Raw genomic sequence first — 24,406 nt, forward strand, 5'->3', positions numbered from 1 at the left:
CTGTGTTTCATACATTGTTCAGATAATATTATTTATGTTCAACCCTGTGTGTTTTCATAGTCGTGTGTGAGTCGGTGCACTGCATTAATGTGCTTTTGATAAAAACATTTCATGATTTAGTAAATCCGATTTTTACAAAACATTAACATTTTGAAATATAATCATTGACGGTAAAGGGGGGACATTTCTTGTAACCAGCTCACTATTTATGTGTCTGACCGTACGTCTTAACTGTTATACAGACCCGGTGCCAGGATAAAGTGACTAAGGGGGCAGTTGAAATCGGTGAGGGAGCAACATTTTTGGTGGTTCTTGCATTGGAATTATTTAGAATTCTGCTTCTATCACAATAAACATACAGTTCAAAGGCTGAGACTCCGAGACCATTGAGTGCTTTTGAAGTGACAAGTTGGCGCGAAATCTGTAGCCCATCTCAACTGCGCTGTATCAATACAATAGACAGCGCCCTACACACTAAAGCAATGCCACTTTGGTAACGAATATAGGCTACAAGATAGATATGCTGTTTGTAAAAGGTGAATTACCTTATGTGAATGCAGCCCTACACACATATGTCTAACCAAAATAATGCAAACTAAATGCTGAAAGTAGTAGCCTAGTTATTCATGCAAAACAAATGGGGCTTTGAATAATAACACAACTGGGAATGCGAAAGAATGAATGCTAAAAGAACAAAACAGCGGTAGACCTATAGACAAAATATCAGATCAATAAAGGCATAACACAATCTATATTTGGCGGCTTTTTATTGAAATCCAAAGGAGTCATACCTAACCACCCGGTGGCTTTCCATACCCCCCCCCCCCCCCCCTACACCCAAACACACTCCGTGGAGCGCTCTGTCCATGGTGCTGATACAGCGCAGCAGAGGTACAGATTTCGCGCAAACCTGTCACTCAATCATGTGAACTTTTATGCTATTTTTTCATAAGGACATACAACTAAAACTGAGGGTACACAAGTTTCAACTGAGGGGGCTAAGTCCCCTTTTGCCCTCTCGTGGAACCGGACCCGCTTTAATAACTGGGCCATATTCCCCTGATGTAACTTGGACAGAATTTAGTGTCCTCATGACGTTCTCTAAAAATGTTAGAGAATCTGCTTTATTTATTGTTGAAAGGTTTCTCTTTTTAGGAGTGAAAATGTAAGTTAGTCAGCAAAACCTGTTGGGAATCTTGAATGGCCCAGCCCTTCTGTTGAAATTGCTGCGGTACCTTAGACATCCTAAATTCTAATTACAGCGTTGTCCCCTGCTTTGTCCTTTTTAGTCCATTACAGTATCACTTTAATAGGTTCCTAAACCAACAGTGGCTATTGCATTTCACACATGAATGACAGAAGTTATGCAAAGCTAAGTAGCTTTAAATGTTTTCTTTCTTTTATTTAACTAAAGTCCCACGATACAATCATCTGTAGCCTAGTATTTACATTGCATCTGCCAGTATCAGAAACCTTCAATTAAATGTTAGAACACCACCATATGCACCATTGACAAAAATATCTTGCCTTTTCACATGGCAATGTTGTCAAACCGCACAGGTAGTGTGCAAAATTCAGGTTTGAACAGACAGAGAAAAAAGAGATGCAGAGTGAGAAGAACCTGACTGTACTGTACAATAACAGTCATTATCAGGTTGTGCAGGATGCAGTTGTGTTCAGTTGCAACGACACATCACCAGTCATTAGCTGCTGTGACATGGCAGTGTGCATCATGTGTCTCTTCATCTCTGCTCCAATTAACTAAGGGGGAATTCCGTAATTAAGTGATCATGCTTATTTATTTAACCTTTATTTAACTAGGCAAGTCAGTTAAGAACAAATTCTTATTTACAATGACGAACTAGGAACAGTGGGTTAACTGCCTTGTTCAGGAGCAGAACGACAGATTTTTACCTTGTCAGCTCGGGGATTTTATCTAGCAACCTTTCGGTTACTGGCCCAACGCTCTAACCACTAGGCTACCTGCCACCCTGTAGCCATGCGCAAATGACCCTATAGCGCCAAACCCACGGAGTTGATTTATGATTTCAAGAATGCTTTAATTATATGCCTGGACTTTTCACTGTATTTTTTTTTCTTCGGTTTATATCATGTTAAATATTAGCCACTATCGGTAGCCCTCGTCAGTTATACCACCATAAATGTAGAACTGTCATGTTAGTGTTAGTTTCATTCCATTTTGCATCATTCCATTTCATCGTTAGTTTACATTACTTTCTGTCACGTTCCTGTGGTTGTTTCCGGGGATCGCTAGCAATAGTGGATCATGTTAGGCTAGAATATAACAAGTTGTGCTATAATTTGTCACATGTAACCTATTTGAATCATTATGGAATGCAGACCATATTGAGTTTAAACCTGGAGCCTGCACACGGTTCAGGAAGACTGAACCGTTGTCATCACAGTTTCATGATTAGTGAGGATTATTAGGGTATATTTATAGGACTACTGGTCAACCCCTATTGTACACTTTTCCCTCTTTCCAATATTTAATGGATTGAACAATTGAATATGGCAACTTTCATGATGAATCAAAAAATAATAATTTGATACACCAATATACACTGAGTGTACAAAACATTAGGAATATTTACATGACAGACTGACCAGGTGAATCCAGGTGAAGGCCATGATCCCTTATGGTCACTTCTTAAATCCACTTCAATCCGTGTAGATGAAGGGGAGTAGACAGATTAATCCTTAAAATTAATCTGTGCAGCAATCTAAGTAACATAATAAAAAAATCCCCATCAAAATCTGTCTGTTTAAGTTAGAGATATTTGCATGGGCTGCGTCTCAATCCGCCCCATCTGTGTATGTCGGCCTTCCGCATCGGCAGTGGAAGGTGACCGAGCTACAGCGATGTTTGTCAGGTCATGAGACATCCCAAAAAATCAGTCTTCTCACAGAAACATCTGTAGTGTCCAAACTAATGTGACCACTCTATGAAAAGATGAGACTCTCAAAAACACGGTGATGTTCTCTGTTTTGCTCTACGACCCTCACAAGCGCCACGGGATTCTGTCAATAATGTGATATGCCAATTTCTGTCTGTAGCATACATTTCCTAAGTCTGAATCGGGCACTTATCAACCAAGTACAGTGGGGCAAAAAAGTATTTAGGCAAATCAAATCAAATTTTTATTTGTCACATACACATGGTTAGCAGATGTTAATGCGAGTGTAGCGAAATGTTTGTGCTTCTAGTTCCGACAGTGCAGTAATAACCAACGAGTAATCTAGCTAATCTAGCTAACAATTCCAAAACTACTACCTTATACGCACAAGTGTAAAGGGATAAAGAATATGTACATAAAGATATATGAATGAGTGATGGTACAGAGCGGCATAGACAAGATGCAGTAGATGGTATCGAGTACAGTATATACATATGAGATGAGTATGTAAACAAAGTGGCATAGTTTAAAGTGGCTAGTGATACATGTACTACATATATTTTTTTTTTTACCTTTTATTTTACTAGGCAAGTCAGTTAAGAATAAATTCTTATTTTCAATGACGGCCTAGGAACAGTGGGATAACTGCCTGTTCAGGGGCAGAACGACAGATTTGTACCTTGTCAGCTTGGGGATTTGAACTTGCAACCTTCCGATTACTAGTCCAATGCTCTAACCAATAGGCTGGTGCAGGTCTACAATTTAGTTTCTGGTGTCCTTTGACAGCTCTTTGGTCTTGGCCATAGTGGAGTTTGGAGTGTGACTGTTTGAGGTTGTGGACAGGTGTCTTTTATACTGATAACAAGTTCAAACAGGTGCCATTAATACAGGTTACGAGTGGAGGACAGAGGAGCCTCTTAAAGAAGAAGTTACAGGTCTGTGAGAGCCAGAAATCTTGCGTGTTTGTAGGTGACCAAATACTTATTTTCCACCATAATTTGCAAATAAATTCATTAAAAATCCTACAATGTGATTTTCTGGATTTTTTTTTCTCAATTTGTCTGTCATAGTTGAAGTGTACCTATGATGAAAATTACAGGCCTCTCTCATCTTTTTAAGTGGGAGAACTTGCACAATTGATGGCTGACTAAATACTTTTTTGCCCCACTGTAAGTGTCACATAAGTCTCTCATCACTTTTGTCTCCCCTTCAGGGAGTGTACAGTATCTACATCTGTACATGTGTGTGCATACAGATGTTTAAATGAAATGATACTGTAGAATTCAGTAGAAGAATGAAGGATGAATTTGAGTAATTGTTGAGTCATCAAAGGCTCCTGGTTTTATCTTTTGAAGAGAGTTGAAGGGAGGGTGAAGAACGCCATTAGCATTTTTGATACAATTTGGGAGGAGAGACAACAACAACCAAGAAGGGAACTTTTGACGGGGGAATGCATTGAAGAAATTTCTACTGCAGGTATGTAGGCCTACTGTATCACAAGCACATAGTTCATAAGATGGTTCAACATTTGTCTCCTCTGACAAAAGCACTGCATCCATTTTAATAACTCAGGGCAGTGCTCCCTTCACAGGGAAATACAGAGAATGAAGTATTGTAATACATTTTTTATAAACTTAAACAAATACACAGTTATGGATAGATCAAAACATACATTATTAATTGAATTGAATCATGGAAGAAAATTAGTAGCCAAATTTATTCAAGGAAATATTTACTTTTTCACGGTTAATTTGAATTAAAACAATTATATGCAATATATTTCACTTGGCTGGAAGTAGCTAAATGGCATCTGTTTCAGACATCAATTGTTTCCCCCTCTAATCCCATGAGGTAAGGAAATGTTTTGGGGGATAATTTGCATAAATGTAGTCTAAAATTACTTGTTGCCATAGCTACCTCCTCATAATCTCTGCTGAAAGCAAGAGGAGAGAGGAACACAATGTAGACATGTCTCTTGATTGACAGAACACGAATCTGAATCGGAGCCATGCTCTCTAAAGTAAGGAGGCTGCATGAACATCAATATGAACATCAATATTTCTGACATCTGTAAGGCGGAGGAGGCTTCTGTGTGCCTCTCTTTCTAACGTTGGAAAAACACTTTCCTCATCTCAGAAAACAAATGGTTTTCTTGCCATTTGTCCAAGGACAATAGCCAGATCCATTTTTGCCCAGCACAGAGGAAAGTGGAACATGTGGCTTTCTGTTGTTCAGCACTGCTCAATTGTGGTAATTACAAGTTGCAAAGGTTTGAGAAAAAGACCATAGGAGAAAATAACCTACAAACAAAAATAAAAGCATGAACAAACAGAGAGAATATTCTTAATACAAAGCTCTGGTATGAATAAAAAAACAACAACTGTAATTCTGCAAGGAGACAATGACCCTGAGATAAAGTTACAATTCAAAACCATTCATCTGTCTGCTTGTGTTAAATCATTTGTGCAGTACTTACGCAATTCATATACAGTGTAGAGACCTAATTGAAATGATAAACAGAGCAATAATCATACACAATATTATGGAACAATAATTTAATACCACTGTGTCCAATGCGCACATGAGTAACAGCTTAATTCTCCGGTGTGTACAGAATAGGCTTATCATCCAAGTGTTCACTGATAGGTGTGCTGAAGGTGGCATTCTTCTTGAATGGGGTATCCCTGGTTCTCACCGCTGTCACACCCTGAGACGGCAGAACATGGTATATGTTACTTGCTGTTGTTTAAAAAGTTTTTTTGTGTAGACTGTAGAGTATTATCAGACTACAGTGAAGGTATGCTAGGTATGCTATTATTACAGTAGCTGCTCATTTAAGGCTTAAATTAACTGAGTTAAAAAGTGGATGAGATGTATCATTTCTTTCTTAAATTGTACCCCTTTTTCATGGTATCCAATTGTTTAGTAGCTACTATCTTGTCTCATCGCTACAACTCCCGTATGGGCTCAGGAGAGACGAAGGTTGACAGTCATGCGTCCTCCGATACACAACCCAACCTGGTGCTTGATGAGACAAGGATTTCCTCCCTAACCCGGACGACGCTAGGCCAATTGTGCGTAGGCCGCAACCGGGATACGACAGAGCCTGGGCGCGAACCCAGAGTCTCTGGTGGCGCAGCCCTTAACCACTGCGCAACCCGGGAGGCGAGATGTATCATTTCATTCTGAAATCGACAGTAGCCTGTACCAGCTGTGCTCTTTAAAGTCTATTGGCAGAATTTAATAAGATGTCTTATTGAAGGGCACTTTGAGACCACATTCAAAATGGAGGCTTGTAAATAGCCATCAAATATGACACCAAAATTACAAACATATGCTAAATCATTTTCATTTGTTAATATCTTACATATCAACAGCCATCAAATACTAAAACTCAAGGGCCAGATGTCCAACAATAATGATGGTTTAATTGAGAAAATAAAAACCAGATTGTGCAGTAGAGATGAATATAATATGAATACTATATTAATATAAATACTATATAACTATATAATATAATGTTAGGAGTGAGTCCCAAAGAGTACAAACCTAAGGATACTTATGAATATAAGGCTATGGGTCCTCTAACCTTGATAGGGTAAATAAAATGCTTCTGAAAAGAATTGCTTTCTTTACACACTCGTGTAATGTTTTACTGAGTTGTGGGTATGTGGGAGGTCTCTTCCAGCAATTTATTGTATTCAATTTTGTAAGTGGAATAGCCAAGCAACAAATGCTTCACAAACACAGACAGACCACTAACGCCACAGTCACTGTACTATAGCAGAGTAAATGACACACCACACAAAAGCTGACTTAATCATTGAAAATAATAAAGATGATCAAATGTAACAACGGCATTTTGTCTAGTGTTGACTATAATGTTAAGCAGCCATCCAGTAATAGTGAAAACATGGTGCTCTCTCCATTTACGATAATGTAGAGAGGGTTATGCAAATGGGGGAGTAATGTAATAATCAGACCAACCTGTATCTGATGATGATTCTCACTCCAAAAGGTAATTGCCTGATCGCTTTTGTAGTCATGCTCCTAATCACAGCAAACCAAGAATGCATTAGAAATGAACATTCTGTTCAAGTATGAGTTGAATAATGCTGATGTCATTTTTATATTTGAAAGACAGGAAAATGATAAAAGGTAGCTAGTCCCAAAACAAGGTGTCTCACAAAGAGCGGAATTTTGTAATCATGTTCATGGAATATACTTGATTTAGAAGACCTTTAGTGGTGAAGGCAGGGAAGGCAGAAAGCCTTCAACTTTGTAGTCCTCCTTGGTAGTGGAGCAGAACTCTGTTTTGGGAGGCTCAGGGTTAAATTCTGCATGTGTCTGCTCACTGTGGGATAGAGGAGGAGCGCCATATCAACATGAGAACCTACAGCAAAAGCCTTATCTGTCTCTGCTACTCTGACATTATTTTCTCACATTTTCACATTGCTGAACTTTAGATTACTATTTTTGTATCTATCAGTAGCTGCATTGCTGTGTGTAAGGTCTATGCAGTGATAAAGGCTATTTATGCTTAGGCTTACATGATTAGTGTATGAATATGCATAATAATACATTCATTACCATATGAATCAAAATAACATTGTTCCACTGTTATTCCTCATTATTCATACAGGTTGTCATAACATACTTATTTGTGGTGTAAACTCCCTGTCCTATCTCTTCATAACTGGTGTCCACAGATCCAAATGGAATTCTCACATTGTGCAGCTTCCAAGGAGTGTTGATATGTTGACATTTACTCTTACTGTTTCCCTACAGCAGACTATTGCCATGGAAAAGCAACACTCTCCAAACCACTATTAAAGGTTCTATGACTAATGCTACTTATTTAAATTGATGTTATTTTTGTCATAATAAACTAGTTAGAGCCATGTTAATGTTCTTTACATTTAACTTTGAGCATTCAGGAAAAATCCAGCTCAGTTTTGTGACTGTGGGGTTTTGTATGGCATAAGTCAGTGGATATGAGTTGAGACTCTCTCCCCTCCAATAACCCGTTTTAACCGTCATACCTCCCTTTGTTAAAATCGCTTGTTGGGGGTTTTTAACCACATTGTTGTGGACACATTCTATGAACCACATTACACTGCACATAAATGTTAAATCAGATAATGAAGTCAAATCAAAAAGCACAAAGTGTTCATAGAACTGTAAAACTAACCAAGACTTGTAAATTACATCACTTTCCTCCTACCAGTTCCGCTCAAGGCATTGATTGAACAGTGTTGTGTCACGTCTCGAGTAATATATATATATATATATTTCAAGTTTGAATGTGTTGTTCACATTATGATAACTGTTATGAAATGAAACTTTGGTCAATTAGGCCTACCTTATTTTCTTGAGCAGATCATTTTCCAAAAGTTCTCCTCTGAGGCCTTAACAAATAAAACAAATGAAACATGGGCAAAACACATACCGAACTCTAAAATGCTTGAGTGAATTTTAATCAAGTCAGCCAGTGAGACAGCATAACAGTATGCTTATGAACAATTTGCACAGTAGTAAGGTTACAGTATGTTTGAATGTTGCGTGGCATCCACTGAATCTAAAACTCATTCCAGGAAAAATCTATTCAAGGTCGGCTGGATGTAGGTATGTTTATTGGTGTTCAATGTTCTTATTCTGTACCTACCTCTTTGTCTCACCCCGTGACCCTTGGGAGGGGTGAAAGCAGCATTCACTGTGGTGACACCTTGAACTTTGGATGACAGATCCATAGTGAGAATCCCTTTATGTCCATTTTTGTGGATGTGCGCTCTGGGCCTCTCATTGTCAAGGACGGCAGTGGCCCGCTGAATGAATGTAATTCCAAAGACTAATAAAAAGCTGTGCCATGTGTGACAACATATTGTTGTTTTCAATCATTTTTAATTAGTTAAAGGAGTGACTTGTACTAATGACATATTAATGATGGCACTCATAGCTAACTGAGAAAACAGGAGGGAGAACATGCGAGCCCTCATATACCTGAATTTAGCTATACATGTAGGCCTACCGCTAACTTACATCTCTCGCTCTCACACACGCAGACACACACACACCACTATCAGCTTTCATTTTGAGACAACTTTTGCCAAGAAAAAAAACTCACCTCCTCTACCCAGTTATACAGCAAACATTTTCCAATAGATTTTTGTTCAACAGAAGTGTCCAATGCAGTCATTATATTTTCATTACAATGCACTTAGTTAGTAGTGTGAAATCGCTAATTTATCTTGTGAAACCAAGATAGTTGATGTAGCTAGCTAGCTTGCTTCTAGCTAAACGTAGCTACCACTATTTATTATTCTGTTGTGGAAGTGTAACCCTAACAACTGTAAACAAACGACATCGTGACGTCATTCGAAAATAAGCATAGAGATCATTTTGGGTCTTTGCGGGTCAAATAATCTTGTTGACCAATCAGGGCCGGAATATGACTGCAAGTCACATAATAATAATAACACGTTCATTCTTTTTTTTCGTAGTTATTACACATTGATTACACCATCACTCGTATTTCATATGTCACAGCATTCACCGATATGTATGCCATGATGTTAATAATAACATCTGTATCAAATATATTTTTTAACATTTTTGATCCTGCTCTTATTTCAAATGATCACACAGACGTTTTCCCATTCAGTCGAACAAATAATGCCTTATTACCAACGCGGTATTGTAAACATGACGTGTAATTTCAGCACACACAACATTCTATAATATAATTTTGTTATTAAATCTTTGGTGTAAAGTTTTAATATAATTTGGCGCATAAAGCACTATATTTTATGTAGCTAACATTCACATCACTCAATGTGTATTTGTGTCCACACCCCAATTTCAAAACCCTGTTTTCAGTATTTGCACTGTGCAGCTACACGGCATATAGTCAGTACCTGCTCTAAAAGGGTGGATGGATTTGTCCTCAGATGTGCCCATTGGTTGTGCACAAAGCAGCCAGTCATGACACGTTTTCTCCAGAGACCCTTGGGATGGGGAAAGGGATGGGAGGGTATATTCTGATTCCAAACAGCTGTCCAGATGATGGAGCAAAATTTAAATGTAGCTTCCTGTCTATTCACCAGACAGCCTTTATTTAAAAAATGCCAATGTGTTCTGCTCTTAAAAAGTGTGTGTGTGTGTGTGTGTGTGTGTGTGTGTGTGTGTGTGTGTGTGTGTGTGTGTGTGTGTGTGTGTGTGTGTGTGTGTGTGTATGTGTGTGTGTGTGCGTGTGTGTGTGTGTAACAATACAGACTGAGGTGTCTCTTGTGAGAGGAAAGACAAATGACAGGGATGTGTAGAGGATGGAAGGTATGGAATGAAATGCAGGTATGTGAAATGCATTGTTTTGGTTCCAAGAGAAGAAATGGCCCCCTGAGGTACAATTACAGTGAATAAAGAAGATGTTATTGTGTTTGGAGGCATTGTGATTGGAGAAACACTGCCCTGTGTCTGTCTAAATCTTGACAATTTAGCAATCTTTTTCTCTCCAAGGCATCTCCCCTATGAATTAATTTCATACACATCAAATCAAATATTTTTCCTGACTAAAAAAAAATATTAAAAAAGAATAGTGTGTGCAGGATTCATTCATGGTATCATCACAATCCAATTCCAAAGGCTGGTTTGCTTATTGTTTTGTAGACTTTCCATTGGTGCACAGAAGCACTATCCACAATAGAAATAAGGAAAGGTGAATACAATGGAGGAAAACAACTGATACGCCTCAATTAACATCAAAGCAAAGCTCTATAATGGAAGACCACAATGTTGAAGATGATGACTTAGGAGTAACCCAAAATGACTTAGAACTCAACTTCATTCTCTGCATCTCTGCATGTCCGCAATATTGTAAAAAATCATCACAATTAGACGGTCCCCATTGACTAGGTCTTTCCGTATATTGTACATAGTATGATAATTTGGTGCAGTAGTATTTACTGCTTGCCGAAACAATGAACACAATTGCACATATGTATATTGTGATGAGAACAATGTGTTAATATTCTGTGAACTAAACACTTAACAGTGAATTTTGTATTGAATGATGATATTTTATTTAAACGCAAATCTAGCTGAAAGACGATGGCCAAAGCATACCCATGATGTTGCACAACGATTTAAGGCAATAAGTCATTATTTTACTCAAAGTATGATATATTTGGGCTTGAAGTAACATATCCATGTGAATGCGGTATCTTTTCCTACGATATGACACACAAATTATTTTCAACCTAAGTTTCATTTCAGGGCTTGGTTTTAATTGAACGTTACCACCCACCAACCAGCATGGCATTGTTAATGAATCAGAAACAGCTACAAAATTAATCCTCTTTGCCACTGAGATGAGCCAAACATCCTTGTGTCTGCTTGGCCACCTGAGCCATGAAGCAAATTAGAATAGGGTCTGGAAACGTAAAATTATCATAATCCATTGGATAATATGTCAATTTTCACTTATTTTTGAGCTAGTCTGTATTAAAAATACATATATCTGCCCACTTTATAAAATGGTATAATTTTGTGATATGATAACATTTTGCAAATCCGCTCCCACCCGTCGCCCCAAGATGAATTGTTTTGACCACTAGAGTTTTGCCTCACTATACGCTCCAAATATACATGTCATCTGCGGCGTGCATGATCTTGAGGCAAATCATTGTAGCCTATCATTTCACTTCCCATGTGAGAACCATGAGCACTTCCTGATTTGACGTTGTTGTACCTTAGCCAAAGCCTGCCAGCAGTTTACCTACCAAGGGTTGTACCGTGCCCATTAGAATTTCGCATTTCAATAGTTATACATATTACCAGAGCTTCATCTTATTCTTTCAAACCTTTTCTTCTGGCAGATTTGCGGCTGCCAATCATGGAAGACTACACAAATTTGGAGAAAACAATAGTTGGCGGGGGTCAAAGATAGTCCAGTGGTTTCCATCTGTGGCGAAGTTTTACCTAAATGAATGCTCATGACAAATCCAACTCCAGAACCAGCTATAAAGCCAGCTGACTAATCTTTTTAAGATGGATGTAGTAGTAAAAGAAAATGCAACAACATAACATGAGCTAGCTAGACAAGGTTAGCAAGATCGCTAGCTAGTGCCGAAATGGACTTGAGCATACTTTACGTTTCAACACAGATCCGAAAATTGCTTGTACGCAATTGAGAAAAACGGTAAGCTCCACACCAGCTTTACTCAGTTCAGGTGCAAGGCAAAACAATTACGTACGTTGTTAAAAGAAATATGTGCCTGCACACTTTTAATACGTCCTAAACGTGAAACTTTACAGCACAATCATCCCCAAAATGACTAGATCTTTCAAATTCCTGCATGAGGGATTTCAGTGAAATTATAAATATCTCTGAGTGAATGGCTGTTTACATGTACAGTGCATTTGGAAAGTGTTCAGAACCCTTGACATTTTCCAAATTTTGTTATGTTACAGCCTTGTTCTAAAATGTAGAAATTGTTTTTAGAAATGTTTGCAAATAGAAAACAAATAAAAAACAGAAATATCACATTTACACAAGTATTCAGCCCCTTTACTCAGTACTTTGGTGAAGCACCATTGGCAGCAATTACAGCCTCAAGTCTTCTTGGGTATGATGCTACAAACTTGGCACACCTGTATTTGTGTGCTTAGGGTCGTTGTCCTGTTGGAAGGTGAACCTTCCCAGTCTGAGGTGCTGAGCGCTCTGGAGCAGGTTTTCATCAAGAATCTCTCAGTACTTTGCTCCATTCATCTTTCCCTCTATCCTGACTAGTCTCCCAGTCCCAGCCACTGAAAATCATTGCCACACCATGATGCTGCCTTCTACCATGCTTCACCGTAGGGATGTTGGCAGGTTTCCTACAGACATGACACAGGATTCAGGCCAAAGAGTTCAATCTTGGTTTCATCAGACCAGAGAATCTAGTTTCTCATGGTCTGAACGTCCTTTAGGTGTCTTTTGGCAAACTCCAAGGGGGCTTCCATTTGCCTTTTACTGAGGAGTAGCTTCCATCTGGAGCATTGTCAGAGTGACCATCGGGTTTGTGGTCACCTCCCTGACCAAGGTCCTTCTCCCCTGATTGCTCAGTTTGGCTGTGTGGCCAGCTGTAGGAAGAGTCTTGGTTCTTCCATTTAAGAATGATGGAGGCCACTGTGTTCTTGGGGACCTTCAATGCTGCATATATTTTTTGCTACCCTTCCCCAGATCTGTGCCTCGACACAATCCTGTCTCGGAGCTCTAAGGACAATTCCTTCGACCTCATGGCTTGGCTTTTGCTCTGACATGCATTGTCAACTGTGGGACCTTATATAGACAGGTGTGTGCCTTTCCAAATCATGTCCAATCAATTTAATTTACCACAGGTGGACTCCAATCGAGTTGTAGAAACATCTTAAGGATGATCAATGGAAACAGGATGCACCTGAGCACAATTTCGAGTCTCATAGCCAAGGGTCTAAATACTAAATTTGCAAAAATGATAAAAACCTGTTTCTGCTTTGTCATTATGGAGTATTGTGTGTAGATTGATGAGGAAAACATTTATTTTATTAATTTTAGAATAAAGCTGTAACATAACAACATGTTTTATGGCCTTGGTGATTCTACAGTATATTAATCTATTTTCTATGATGAGCAGCTCCATTGAATATACAATAGCCTATAACAAAAACATGTGACAAACAGACAAATCACGGAGTAAGTCATGGAGTAGTCTGTCACAGCAACCCAAACATAATGGGATCCTGTTACTGAGTAACACAACAGAGGAGTTTCTTGTAAAGGCCTAACCACTCAAGACTTTTTTACATGAGCCATCAGACAGCCCATGTGTCTGGAATGGTCTACCTCCACAGTATAAAGCGTGGTCAGAAATCCAGTCAATGTTTTATTGAAGCTAGACTTGTCAAGATTAGATTTTTCATATGGCGCAAAACGATCCTCCCAACCAGATTATTCATGTGTTGTGATGTAGGAAGACTTTTTGGTTGAAATCATCAGAATTCCTTGAGACATTTTCTCTTTGTATCATTCCACATGGGAGCAGAATAACAATTTGGCAACAAACACATCATGCCAAGAATCACACCCTGTTTCTACTTGGCATTACTTATATTGGAACTAATTATTTGAATTAACACTTTGATAACAAAGACCTAAGACAAGAGAGTGAAAAGGTCTCATACATTACAAACCTTACCTATTTCCCACATAAAAATAGTCAATGCACAACACTCATAGCAAATGTGCAAGTCCCCTTTGAAATACAACATTACTAATGCTCATAATCCAGAGTCTTGGAACAACATTCCAAAACCCAATATTAACAGTTTGGTCACCAAGGTGTGTGTGATTTGGAAGGGGATCAGATTTTATCGAGCATGTCCATATAATTAATTATTCCTTCGTTTCACTAAGAAAAAAACCTGAAATACTTTCCGCAAAACATGTTTTTGTCTCTCTCTCTTACACAACACCCAGAGAGCTTGTGTTGCTATTTATACTCTGCATCATGATTACTTGTTGTCTGACCATCACCATGGCTACTGGTATCTCTGCAGATCTCTTTGTGTGTGTAACCTGTGTATGTGTATGGGAGATTATACATCCTTAAGTGCTCAAAGATGAGAAGATGGCTTTGCCTCTTGTTATTGCATTTAGCGACCCCTTCATGACTCAGACCTATTTGGGTCCATATAGCTTTTATGGTATCTCTGCACTGTATCTAATGAGTGATTTAGGTGGAGGTGGCCTCTGATCTAGGATCGGCTTTCATCCATTGCCTTTTATCCAAGCCTAACCTTATCCATTAGCTATAGAGCAAAACTGACCTTACATCAGATCTGAACTTCTATCTTCCATTCAGACCCTAATTAGTTTGTATTCATCTCTAAATCCCAATGCAATAGTGCCTGCTGCCTGAAAGCGTCCTTGGGCACACATCCTAAGTGTCCACGTCAATGCCTTACCCTGGTGAGCTGACTGTTATCCAAAGTCTATATGAAAGACACACTAGATTACCTTCTCTAGGTTCTTCACAGGATAGAAGACTGGAGGACTATGTCATCCATCCTTTAGAAATTGCATGATCTGCCTCTGAATGGTGAGTTTGGTTCAGAAATCCTCACGCCGTAAGTGGAAAGACATAGATTTCTATCACCCCAATCTCAGAACTGGCTAGCAGAATGCATGGAATTTCAACAACATAATTCAATTTGTGCCTGTTAATATGTGGCATTCGTCCCTGTTAGATCTGTGCCCTGTATTTACCTAGCTGGAATAACACTTTAGCCTGTTTGGTGCGGCCTCTTGGTGTTGTTTTAAAGAAGTGCGTTGCCGTGTCCAAAAGGGCTCTGCGTTATGTGAGAGGCACTGTCTCCCCTCGGTGCTTGGCTGGGGTCTTTTTGCCCCCCTCAAACCCCCGAGACTCAGGCCTGGTGTTTGGGTTGGCATCGTCAGTGTAGTCAGCTGGTCTGCACATCTTGGCCTCGCAATTCAAAGGGCCTTTTTTTCTATAGTGATGAGGCAGTGTTGCAGTTAATATGTGATTCTCTGTAAAACACAAACACCTTGAATGCTGCTCTGGACTAGCTGCTACCCCCCTCTCCTCGCCCAAGTGCAAACATGGAAGGGGTACCCTGTCCTCTACCCTGCCACTCGACTTTCAAGGAGAGAAAAGTTAAGAAAATACATATTGAGGAGTATAAAAAGTCTGCAGTCTTTCATGTTGCCTTGACTGCCTATTTTATCCGGTATTTATGATAGAATGGCATCCATAGTGCATAAAACAAGCATTCTAGTTATGTTATAGAGTCAGGTCTGTCATGGACATGTGGTGTACAGCTGTACTCCAATAACCACACACATCACCAAGCAAACACCTGAGGAGGGAGAGGCCTGAAACACACTGGCCACCAACAGATAAACACTCCACTCTGTTATAACTACAGTATCCACAACACCACTGGACACATACAGAGGTCAATACAGTTCCATACTGCGAATGAATAACTCGGTGGGGTTCGGACTGTTTGTCTTCTCCACATGTGGTTTACAAGGAAAGTTATGAATGAATGAATCAACAATATGATTTGGAGGTTCTGTTTTATCATCAGTTCAATTACAGGTTATAAAAGTTCAATGTGGTTTCAGATGTCATTACTCTTTCCACAACTTTCAGTGATGTCTGTCTGTTTGAGCCGTGTCTCCACTTGTAAATAAAAGTAGATTTATGGTCATGACATCCTGTTTCAGTGATCTTAGCTGTAGTCACCCACCATAGCATCCATCCATTTGGTCTTTACATGTTGTCTTATGGAACAGAAGGCCTGTGAAATGCACTTTATCCAATCCCGCCCACCTCCTAAAAATAAAGAATGTTATCTACAGAGACATGAGCCCTGTAAGACAATATAAAAAAACAAGGTGAAGAAATGGTCAACTGACAGACTAATTAGTCATCACAGATTGGCTAACTTTGACCATTCAGAACACAGACACGCTTTTCAATAAGAAATGGTCCATGGCATTTCCCATCTGGCCAACTAGCAGTACATCACCCACACTAAAATAACCAATGTGATTTGTTCCAGACTGGAAGCCATTAAAGGTCATAGTTTTAGAAAATGCACACATTTCAGAATGACAATGTTCTTGATGTGACTATGGACTGTTTGACCCATTATAAACTGTTGGCCTAATTGAAAAATATTTCATTTAAGAAAATACATGCCTACTGCTGTGGCCAGGTGATTTTTGATTTACTTAGTTAGCTTTTAATATATACTGAATAAAAAAATTAATGCAACATGCAACAATTTCATAGATTTTACTGAGTTATACAGTTCATATAAGGAAATCAGTCAATTGAAATAAATTGATTAGGCCCTAATCTATGGATTTCACCTGACTGGGAATACAGATATGCATCTGTTGGTCACAGATACCTATTTGTGAAGGGAAAAAAAAGGTAGGGGCATGGATCAGAAAACCAGTCAGTATCTGGTCTGACCACCATCATGCAGTGCAGAATCTCCTTCGCATAGAGTGGATCAGGCTGTTGATTGTGGTCTGTGGAATGTTGTCCAACTCCTCCTCAATAGCTGTGCGAAGTTGCTGGATAATGGCGGAAACAGGAACACACTGTCGTACATGTTGATCCAGAGCATCCCAAACATCAGTGTTCGTTGTCCGTAGCTTATGCCTGCCCATACCATAACCCCACTGGGGCACTCTGTTCACAATGTTGACATCAGCAAACCGCTCTCCCACACAATGGACATACTGACAAATTCTCTAAAACGACATTGGAGGCAGGTTATGGTAGAGAAATTAACATTGAATTCTCTGGCAACAGGTCTGGTGGACATTCCCAGTCAGCATGCCAATTGCACGCTCCCCCAAAACTTGAGACATCTATGGCGTTGTGTTATGTGATAAAACTGCACATTTTAGAGTGGCCTTTTATTGTCCACAGCACAAGATGCACCTGTGTAATGATCATGCTGTTTAATCAACTCCTTGATATGCTACACCTGTCAGGTAGATGGATTATCTTGGCAAAGGAGAAATGCTCAGAAATAAGCTTTTTGTTCATATGGAACATTTCTGAGAAATGTATTTCAGCTCATGAAACATGTGACCAAAGCTTTACATGTTGCGTTTATATTTTTGTTCAGTGTAAGTTCGATATAGATTTTAAGGTTGTTTTGATTTTGAAGAAATATGAAGTGCTTGAATATTTTTTTTGGGGGGGGGTGATGATTTTTTTTACATAAATGGAGTAAGAGGACATTAATTGAATTTAAAAAACATAGTACTGCATCCTGATACGCTTTTTTTCTTGTATATCATACTAAACCCTGCTAGAAATCCTTATGAAATTTTGATTTTGTCTCTAGCTAGTTGCTTGATTTTAATAGCATCGTGTTTGATTATTTGAGTTGCAATATAATTTAATATTTTCTGTTCGAGCCAGTCTGTCACGCCCTGACCATAGAGAGCCTGTTTATTTCTCTATTTCGTTAGGTCAGGGTGTGATTTGGGTGGGCATTCTAGTTTTCTATTTCTTTGTTGGTCGGGTATGGTTCCCAATCAGAGGTAGCTGTCTATCGTTGTCTCTGATTGGGAATCATACTTAGGCAGCCTGTTTTCCACTTGTGTTTGTGGGATCTTGTTTTTGTTCAGTTACTAGTTAGCCTGCAGAACGTTACATTTGTTTATCTTTTGTTGTTTTTTGGTGTTCATCTAAAAATAAAGATGTACACTTTCCACGCTGCTCTTTGGTCTCATTCCGATGACGGACGTAACACAGTCGGCTTGTTTACATCCAATTCTTTTTTGACATTTAACATTCACCTGCAAAAAGAGGAGGCTGGAGTATTAATTTGCTGAAAACAATAATGCAAACTTCTAGATCCCCTTCAACAGAACCATTTTCTCTCTGATAAGGAGAAGGGAAGATAACATTAAAGGAGGCCATTAAAGCATTTCTCTGAGACGAAAACACAGATACCACCTACTTCAAGTTTATTCCTCTTAATTGGGGAACTATGGGAGAACTTCTTAGAGTGTCATTTTCACACAGTATACATGTATGTGTGCTAACGATGTCTGAACAAATCAGATTCCTATCTAAAGTGATCAATTTCTTTAAAATGTCTTGGAAAACTACTCTAAGACACAAAAACATCCTCCACATTAAAGTTTTACAGCTGGGTTTGACCATTGGGCAAAAACCAACCCTTGTCAAACATAGCTAAGTTTTGAAGCAAGACATGCTAGTATGAATAAACAGACAAAATGTCCAAAATATACTGTAGTAGGCCTATTTATAGAACAATAATAACGGCTCCCCAAAAATATATACTTCTTTGGACGAGAGTGGTGCGTATTTGAAAAGTTATTATGCAGTAACAACATCTGACCGTAGCAATATCTTATCTGAGGTCATCTCTATAAATCACCAAACAAAACCATTGACGGTTCACCAGCCAACATCTCCTTTTTTGTGCAAATCTCTAGCCAAGCTGACTTTGAACCCATCATCATCACACCAGCATTCTGTTTGAAGAGGGCTACAGTATGTGAGCAGGTTTTCAACCCTTAACTCCCTGTCTGATCTTCCTAATTAGGTAAGGTTGCAAATATGCAGGTACCAGTAAGTGAACAAATAAGGCTTTACAGAGAGCACAGACAGCAGACATAAAGGATATGCTCTGAATTAAAAGACATTTCCGATCTTCACCAAAGCCTTACATCAGTGACGACGTGAATTTCCTCTCAACACGTATTCAAAGAACCCTGCTGGTTTTCCTGGTGCCACATACACACCAAGCTCTTCAATGATCACTAGTTAACTTTTCAACTGTAATCCCACCTGAAATCCCTTATTTTACATTGTCATAAGGTGGCCATGAGAGGGGAGTATGTATCATTGAGAGTCCTTAACCACAAGGTAGTAAATAGGTGAGTAATCCTCTCCAGTTGTTTTAAAGGGCAGGCTCTTGGAATGGCATCTTCCTTTGTGTCCTCATTCAATGAAATCCCACTGTTTCATCCTCACAGACTTTAGAAAACCAGCCACATTACAAATAAGCTTAATTAACTCTCCACAAGACACAACACTCCAACACTGTTAGGGGTCTCACGTCATCATACTGTTGTTTAATATCCTGAAACACAATGAGAAGAAAAGCAGTGATGAAACAAATTTCAAATGTTGCAAATCCTTGAAGTCCAAACAGTATAAAAGAGGAAGACAAACATCTCGGTCAGAAGAGAACGAGCTCGACAAAAATCACAACAACCTGCAACATCAACCTCAACGAAGATCCTCATTCTCCAAGATGAGACACTCTGTCCTCTCCATCTCCTTTGCCGTGGCACTTTTCTTGGAGTGCTACACACCGTCCACAGCGATCCCCATCGGCAAGATGGACGACGTCGCCTTGGAGCAAGATACCTTCGACTCCCTACTGAGTGTAGAGGTGTCTGAAAACAGCCCTGATTCAGTCAGAGGCAGGAGCTCCAAGATTGTCTTGCTGGCAGACTCTGGCCTGTGGATGAACCTGAACAGAGGACTTCCTTTCTACAAGCTGAGAGCTGCAGCCGCCGGGCCTGACAGAGCCCCGACTCTGGACCGCAGAGAGGCTGGCCAGGACCTAAGCCCCAGCATCTCCATCGTCAGGAGGGACACCATGAGGTGTATGGTGGGAAGGGTGTACCGACCCTGCTGGGAGGTGTAGAGTTGACCAATGAGAGCGTCAAGTCTCATCATCAATCTGCCAGCCAGATTACCCTTCTGCATCTTAAGTTGTATAATATGATCTTTCGCTTTTGAGTATATGTATTCATGTAATTACATGAAATGATATCTGCAATTAAAAAGACAGGACACTGCATTTGACGTCTTGTGTATGTTTTTCTCTAGTAGCACAGTTTGCACTGCGATGCAGTGCCATAAACACCTCCCCCCCTCGGGAGGCCTTTATCAGTCTTAATAAGGTTGCGACAGCCAATTATTCTAAAATAATAGCATTATGGAATTACCCACAGTATTACATTTACAACAGCCTTTTGTTATTTGGTCTTTAACGTTTATATCACAAGTAGGTCTATAAACTACACAAGAGACTTGCATCATTCCGGGAATAATGTGGTGTTGCTAATAACCAGTATGATATCAGAAATAATCAGCTGAAGTCATATTCTGTTTGTCCACCATACATCCCACGGGGCACAAGTATGACAAAAGTATGAAAATGTATGCAATCAATACTGTAAGTTGCTCTGGTTAAGAGTGTCCCCTAAATTACAAAAAAAAATGTAAATGTAAAATGTCCAGGTTCTGAGTGGATTCTGTCCAGCTTTCAGAGGAAAAAAGGAACGTGTATTTATTGCAGTGTTTGATTGTGAAACCATTGATAATCATTCCCTCTTGTGGATATGTACATGACTCTGAATGTCTCCAAAGTTCCTGGGGTGAGCTGAGAATGAATATGGTAATGAGTTTGCATCAAGAAGCAATTACTTGGGTTGGCGATGATTGCTCAAGTTGGCCTTTAATCACCGATTATGTGACAAGTTGAAATACTCTTTTCCAGTCTCTTGATTGAGAGAATAATGTTATTATGGTTAATCTTGTTGGTTTTCAAAACACATTATTACAAGTTTCATGTTGTCTCATTCTGTTAACTACTCTAATCTTACATGACTGCACACTTTGTCCTGTTGCCAGTTTTTCCTCTGTATACAGTATCCTCTATCATTTTCATCTCTCCCATCTCATTCCACTGACTGCATTGTATAACTAGATTTCTCCTTATTAGTATTATGTTGCTCGTTACCATATGATGTTATGAGGGAGCTGCATGTGTAAAAAAAAAGACCAAAAGAAAGTCAATGTGTATCAACACAGGAAAAATATACATATCAGACTTTGTCTGGGAGTTTGACATGCTCTCATGCTAAACATTCCAGTCCCCAGTTACATTAACATGTCTAATGGCTGAGTGTCTCAGGACCCTAAGCAGACGTCCTTATACTTTCAAAGCATTAGGTTGTATATGATTTCCACTAAGTGCTGCAGTGAGGTTGAGAAAACCTCTGAACACTAGTATGTTTTCGCCTCTTGTCTGTCTGCCATTCTGAGGTACACTTCAATTGAGAATGACCTTCGGGGTTTATAGCTCAGTTAAGAGGTGCATTAAGTTTCCTGTTGTTCCGGGGACATGAATTAAATGCCCTGAGAGTTTGGAATGCGCTTACTGTATCTACAATGTTTTGATGCAGCCACCCTGTCAAATGCAGATGCAAATGAAGGCCTAAATATTTGTAGATAGATACTCTGAACTGTCAGAGCAGCAGGCTAATTAAAGTCCTTTGTAGCATTGATTAGTCAAAAGAACACCGCTTACTAGAATTTAGATGTGTTAGAGTTAATTGAGGACATTTCTATTGGCCAACCTGGAGTGTGTTTTGAATATGTTATATCTCATGACCTTGAAAGGGAGGTATTCAATTATTATTTCATGTCATAATGATGCCAGATGATTTGCATTGGATGTGTAACCACATTTCTAGTGTACCTGACAGTATTGTAGTGCACTTGTGTAAATAACAAGTAGCCCTATGGATAATTAATTGAGTGTTTTTTAGAGGTACATGTCTGAAAGAAGAGGGATGATGAGTATCGGTTTTTGCCTTTGTACCCCATAAACCTTGGTTTGAAATGTCAAGCAGACAGTAACCATTCATGATCAGCTGATCAGCTGATAGAGATGGAACTAGAGGGACAGGAACGATTCCTAGAAAATATAGAGTTAATGAGTCAGCAACAATACATTGTGTTATGATAATGAGCACCCCTCAGCAGTGGAGAATAATATTTGTTCACCATTAATGCAGCAACATTGAACAGCACTAAGCTATTCTGAAGAAAATACTTCCTGGATATCAGTTCAACCCACATTAACATGGGGATAGATAGCATTAGGATGTTATGTCATTTTTATTTCAATAGCACTTTGTGAATACCAAGGAGTTATATTACCTAAGAATAGATGGGGTTGAATCCCTGTAGGAATTGGTGTGTGTAATCTCTGAAAGCATTTACTTACAAACACACTTCCCTTAGGGTGCTTACAAAGTGTCCCCCTGCTACCTAACGGCAGCGCTGAATGTGTGCTGTGGTGCTGGTTCACTGTTTCTCAGCATTGAACAGGAGCTCTACATCAATGATGTCGCTCTTGCTGCTGGTGATTCTCTGATTCACCTCTACGCAGATGACACCGTTCTGTATACTTCTGGCCCTTATTTGGACACTGTGTTAACTAACCTCCAGACAAGCTTCAATGCCTCTTCTTCCGTGGCCTCCAACTGCTCTTAAATGCATGTAAAACTAAATGCATGCTCTTCAACCGATCGCTGCCCACACCTGCCCGCCCGTCCAGCATCACTACTCTGGACGGTTCTGACTATGTGGACGGTTCTGAATATGTGGACAACTACAAATACCTAGGTGTCTGGTTAGACTGTAAACTCTCCTTCCAAACTCACATTAAGCATCTCCAATCCAAAATGAAATCTAGAATCAGCTTATTTCGCAACAAAGCATCCTTCACTCATGCTGCCAAACATACCCTCGTAAAACTGACTATCCTACCGATCCTTGACATCGGCGATGTCATTTACAAAGTAGCCTCCAACACTCTACTCAGCAAATTGGATGCAGTCTATCACAGTTCCATCCATTTTGTCACCAAAGCCCCATATACTACCCACCACTGCAACTTGTATGCTCTCGTGGGATGGCCCTCACTTCATATTTGTCGCCAAACCCACTGGCTCCAGGTCATCTACAAGTCTTTGCTAGGTAAAGCCCTGCCTTATCTCAGCTCACTGGTCACCATAGCAGCACCCACCTGTAGCAAGTGCTCCAGCAGGTATATTTCTGTCACGATATTTGTAAGAAGCAGACCAAAGCGCAGCGTTGTGTGAATGCATCATTTTAATGGATGACGAAACCACAAAGTAAATGAACAAAACAATAAATGAACAACGACCGTGAAGCTATATACGAAATGTGCTGACACAAGCAACTAACATAGACAATCACCCACAACACACAATGACAAAACAGGCTACCTAAATATGGTTCCCAATCAGAGACAATGACTAACACCTGCCTCTGATTGAGAACCATATCAGGCCAAACACAGAAACAGACAAACTAGACATACAACATAGAATGCCCACTCAGATCACACCCTGACCAAACAAAACATACTGTATAAACATACAAAGCAAACTATGGTCAGGGCGTGACAATTTCACTGGTCACCCCCAAAACCAATTCCTTCTTTGGCCACCTTTCCTTCCAGTTCTCTGCTGCCAATGAGTGGAACAAACTGCAAAAATCACTGAAGCTGGAGACTCATATCTCCCTCACTAACTTTAAGCACCAGCTGTCAGAGCAGCTCACAGATCACTGCACCTGTACATAGCCCATCTGTAAATAGCTCATCCAACTACCTCATCCCCATACTGTTATTATTATTATTTTTTCATCTCCTTTGCACCCCAGTATCTCTACTTGCACATTCATCTTCTGCACATCTATCACCCCAGTGTTTAATTGCTATATTGTAATTATTTTGCCACCATGGCCTATTTTTTTACCTTACCTCCCTTATCCTACCTCATTTTCACACACTGTATATATACTTTTTATATTGTATTATTGACTGCATGTTTGTTTACTCCATGTGTAACTCTGTGTTGTTGTTTGTGTCACACTGCTATGCTTTATCTTGGCCAGGTCGCAGTTATAAATGTGAACTTGTTCTCAACTAGCCTACCTGGTTAAATAAAGGTGAAATAAAAATAAATAAATAAAGGACTATGGAGTCTGCAGTGTACACTTCCCCACATACAGTACTTTCTCTGGCTGATATCCTGATGGGTGTCACATTCTGCC

General features: G+C 39.5%; 2 protein-coding genes across 2 annotated transcripts; one reads left to right on the plus strand and one right to left on the minus strand.

Moving 5' to 3' along the window:
* Window positions 1-4,528: 4,528 nt before the first annotated feature.
* Window positions 4,529-9,273, minus strand: spag8 (sperm associated antigen 8). Its single transcript, XM_020457312.2, has 6 exons — window positions 9,043-9,273; window positions 8,584-8,743; window positions 8,281-8,326; window positions 7,158-7,272; window positions 6,906-6,968; window positions 4,529-5,625 (listed from the first exon to the last, which is right to left on the minus strand). The coding sequence occupies exons 1-6, from the start codon at window positions 9,112-9,114 to the stop codon at window positions 5,512-5,514; spliced, it is 570 nt and encodes a 189-aa protein (XP_020312901.1). The 5' UTR covers window positions 9,115-9,273; the 3' UTR covers window positions 4,529-5,511.
* A 10,418-nt stretch (window positions 9,274-19,691) lies between these two features.
* pmchl (pro-melanin-concentrating hormone, like) lies at window positions 19,692-20,330 on the plus strand. The gene has a single exon (XM_020457315.2). It carries the CDS (start codon window positions 19,776-19,778, stop codon window positions 20,172-20,174), a length of 399 nt encoding a protein of 132 aa, XP_020312904.1. The 5' UTR covers window positions 19,692-19,775; the 3' UTR covers window positions 20,175-20,330.
* Window positions 20,331-24,406: the final 4,076 nt, after the last annotated feature.

This window comes from Oncorhynchus kisutch, linkage group LG23 (genome assembly GCF_002021735.2).
Source record: "Oncorhynchus kisutch isolate 150728-3 linkage group LG23, Okis_V2, whole genome shotgun sequence".
NCBI classification, from domain to species: domain Eukaryota; kingdom Metazoa; phylum Chordata; class Actinopteri; order Salmoniformes; family Salmonidae; genus Oncorhynchus; species Oncorhynchus kisutch.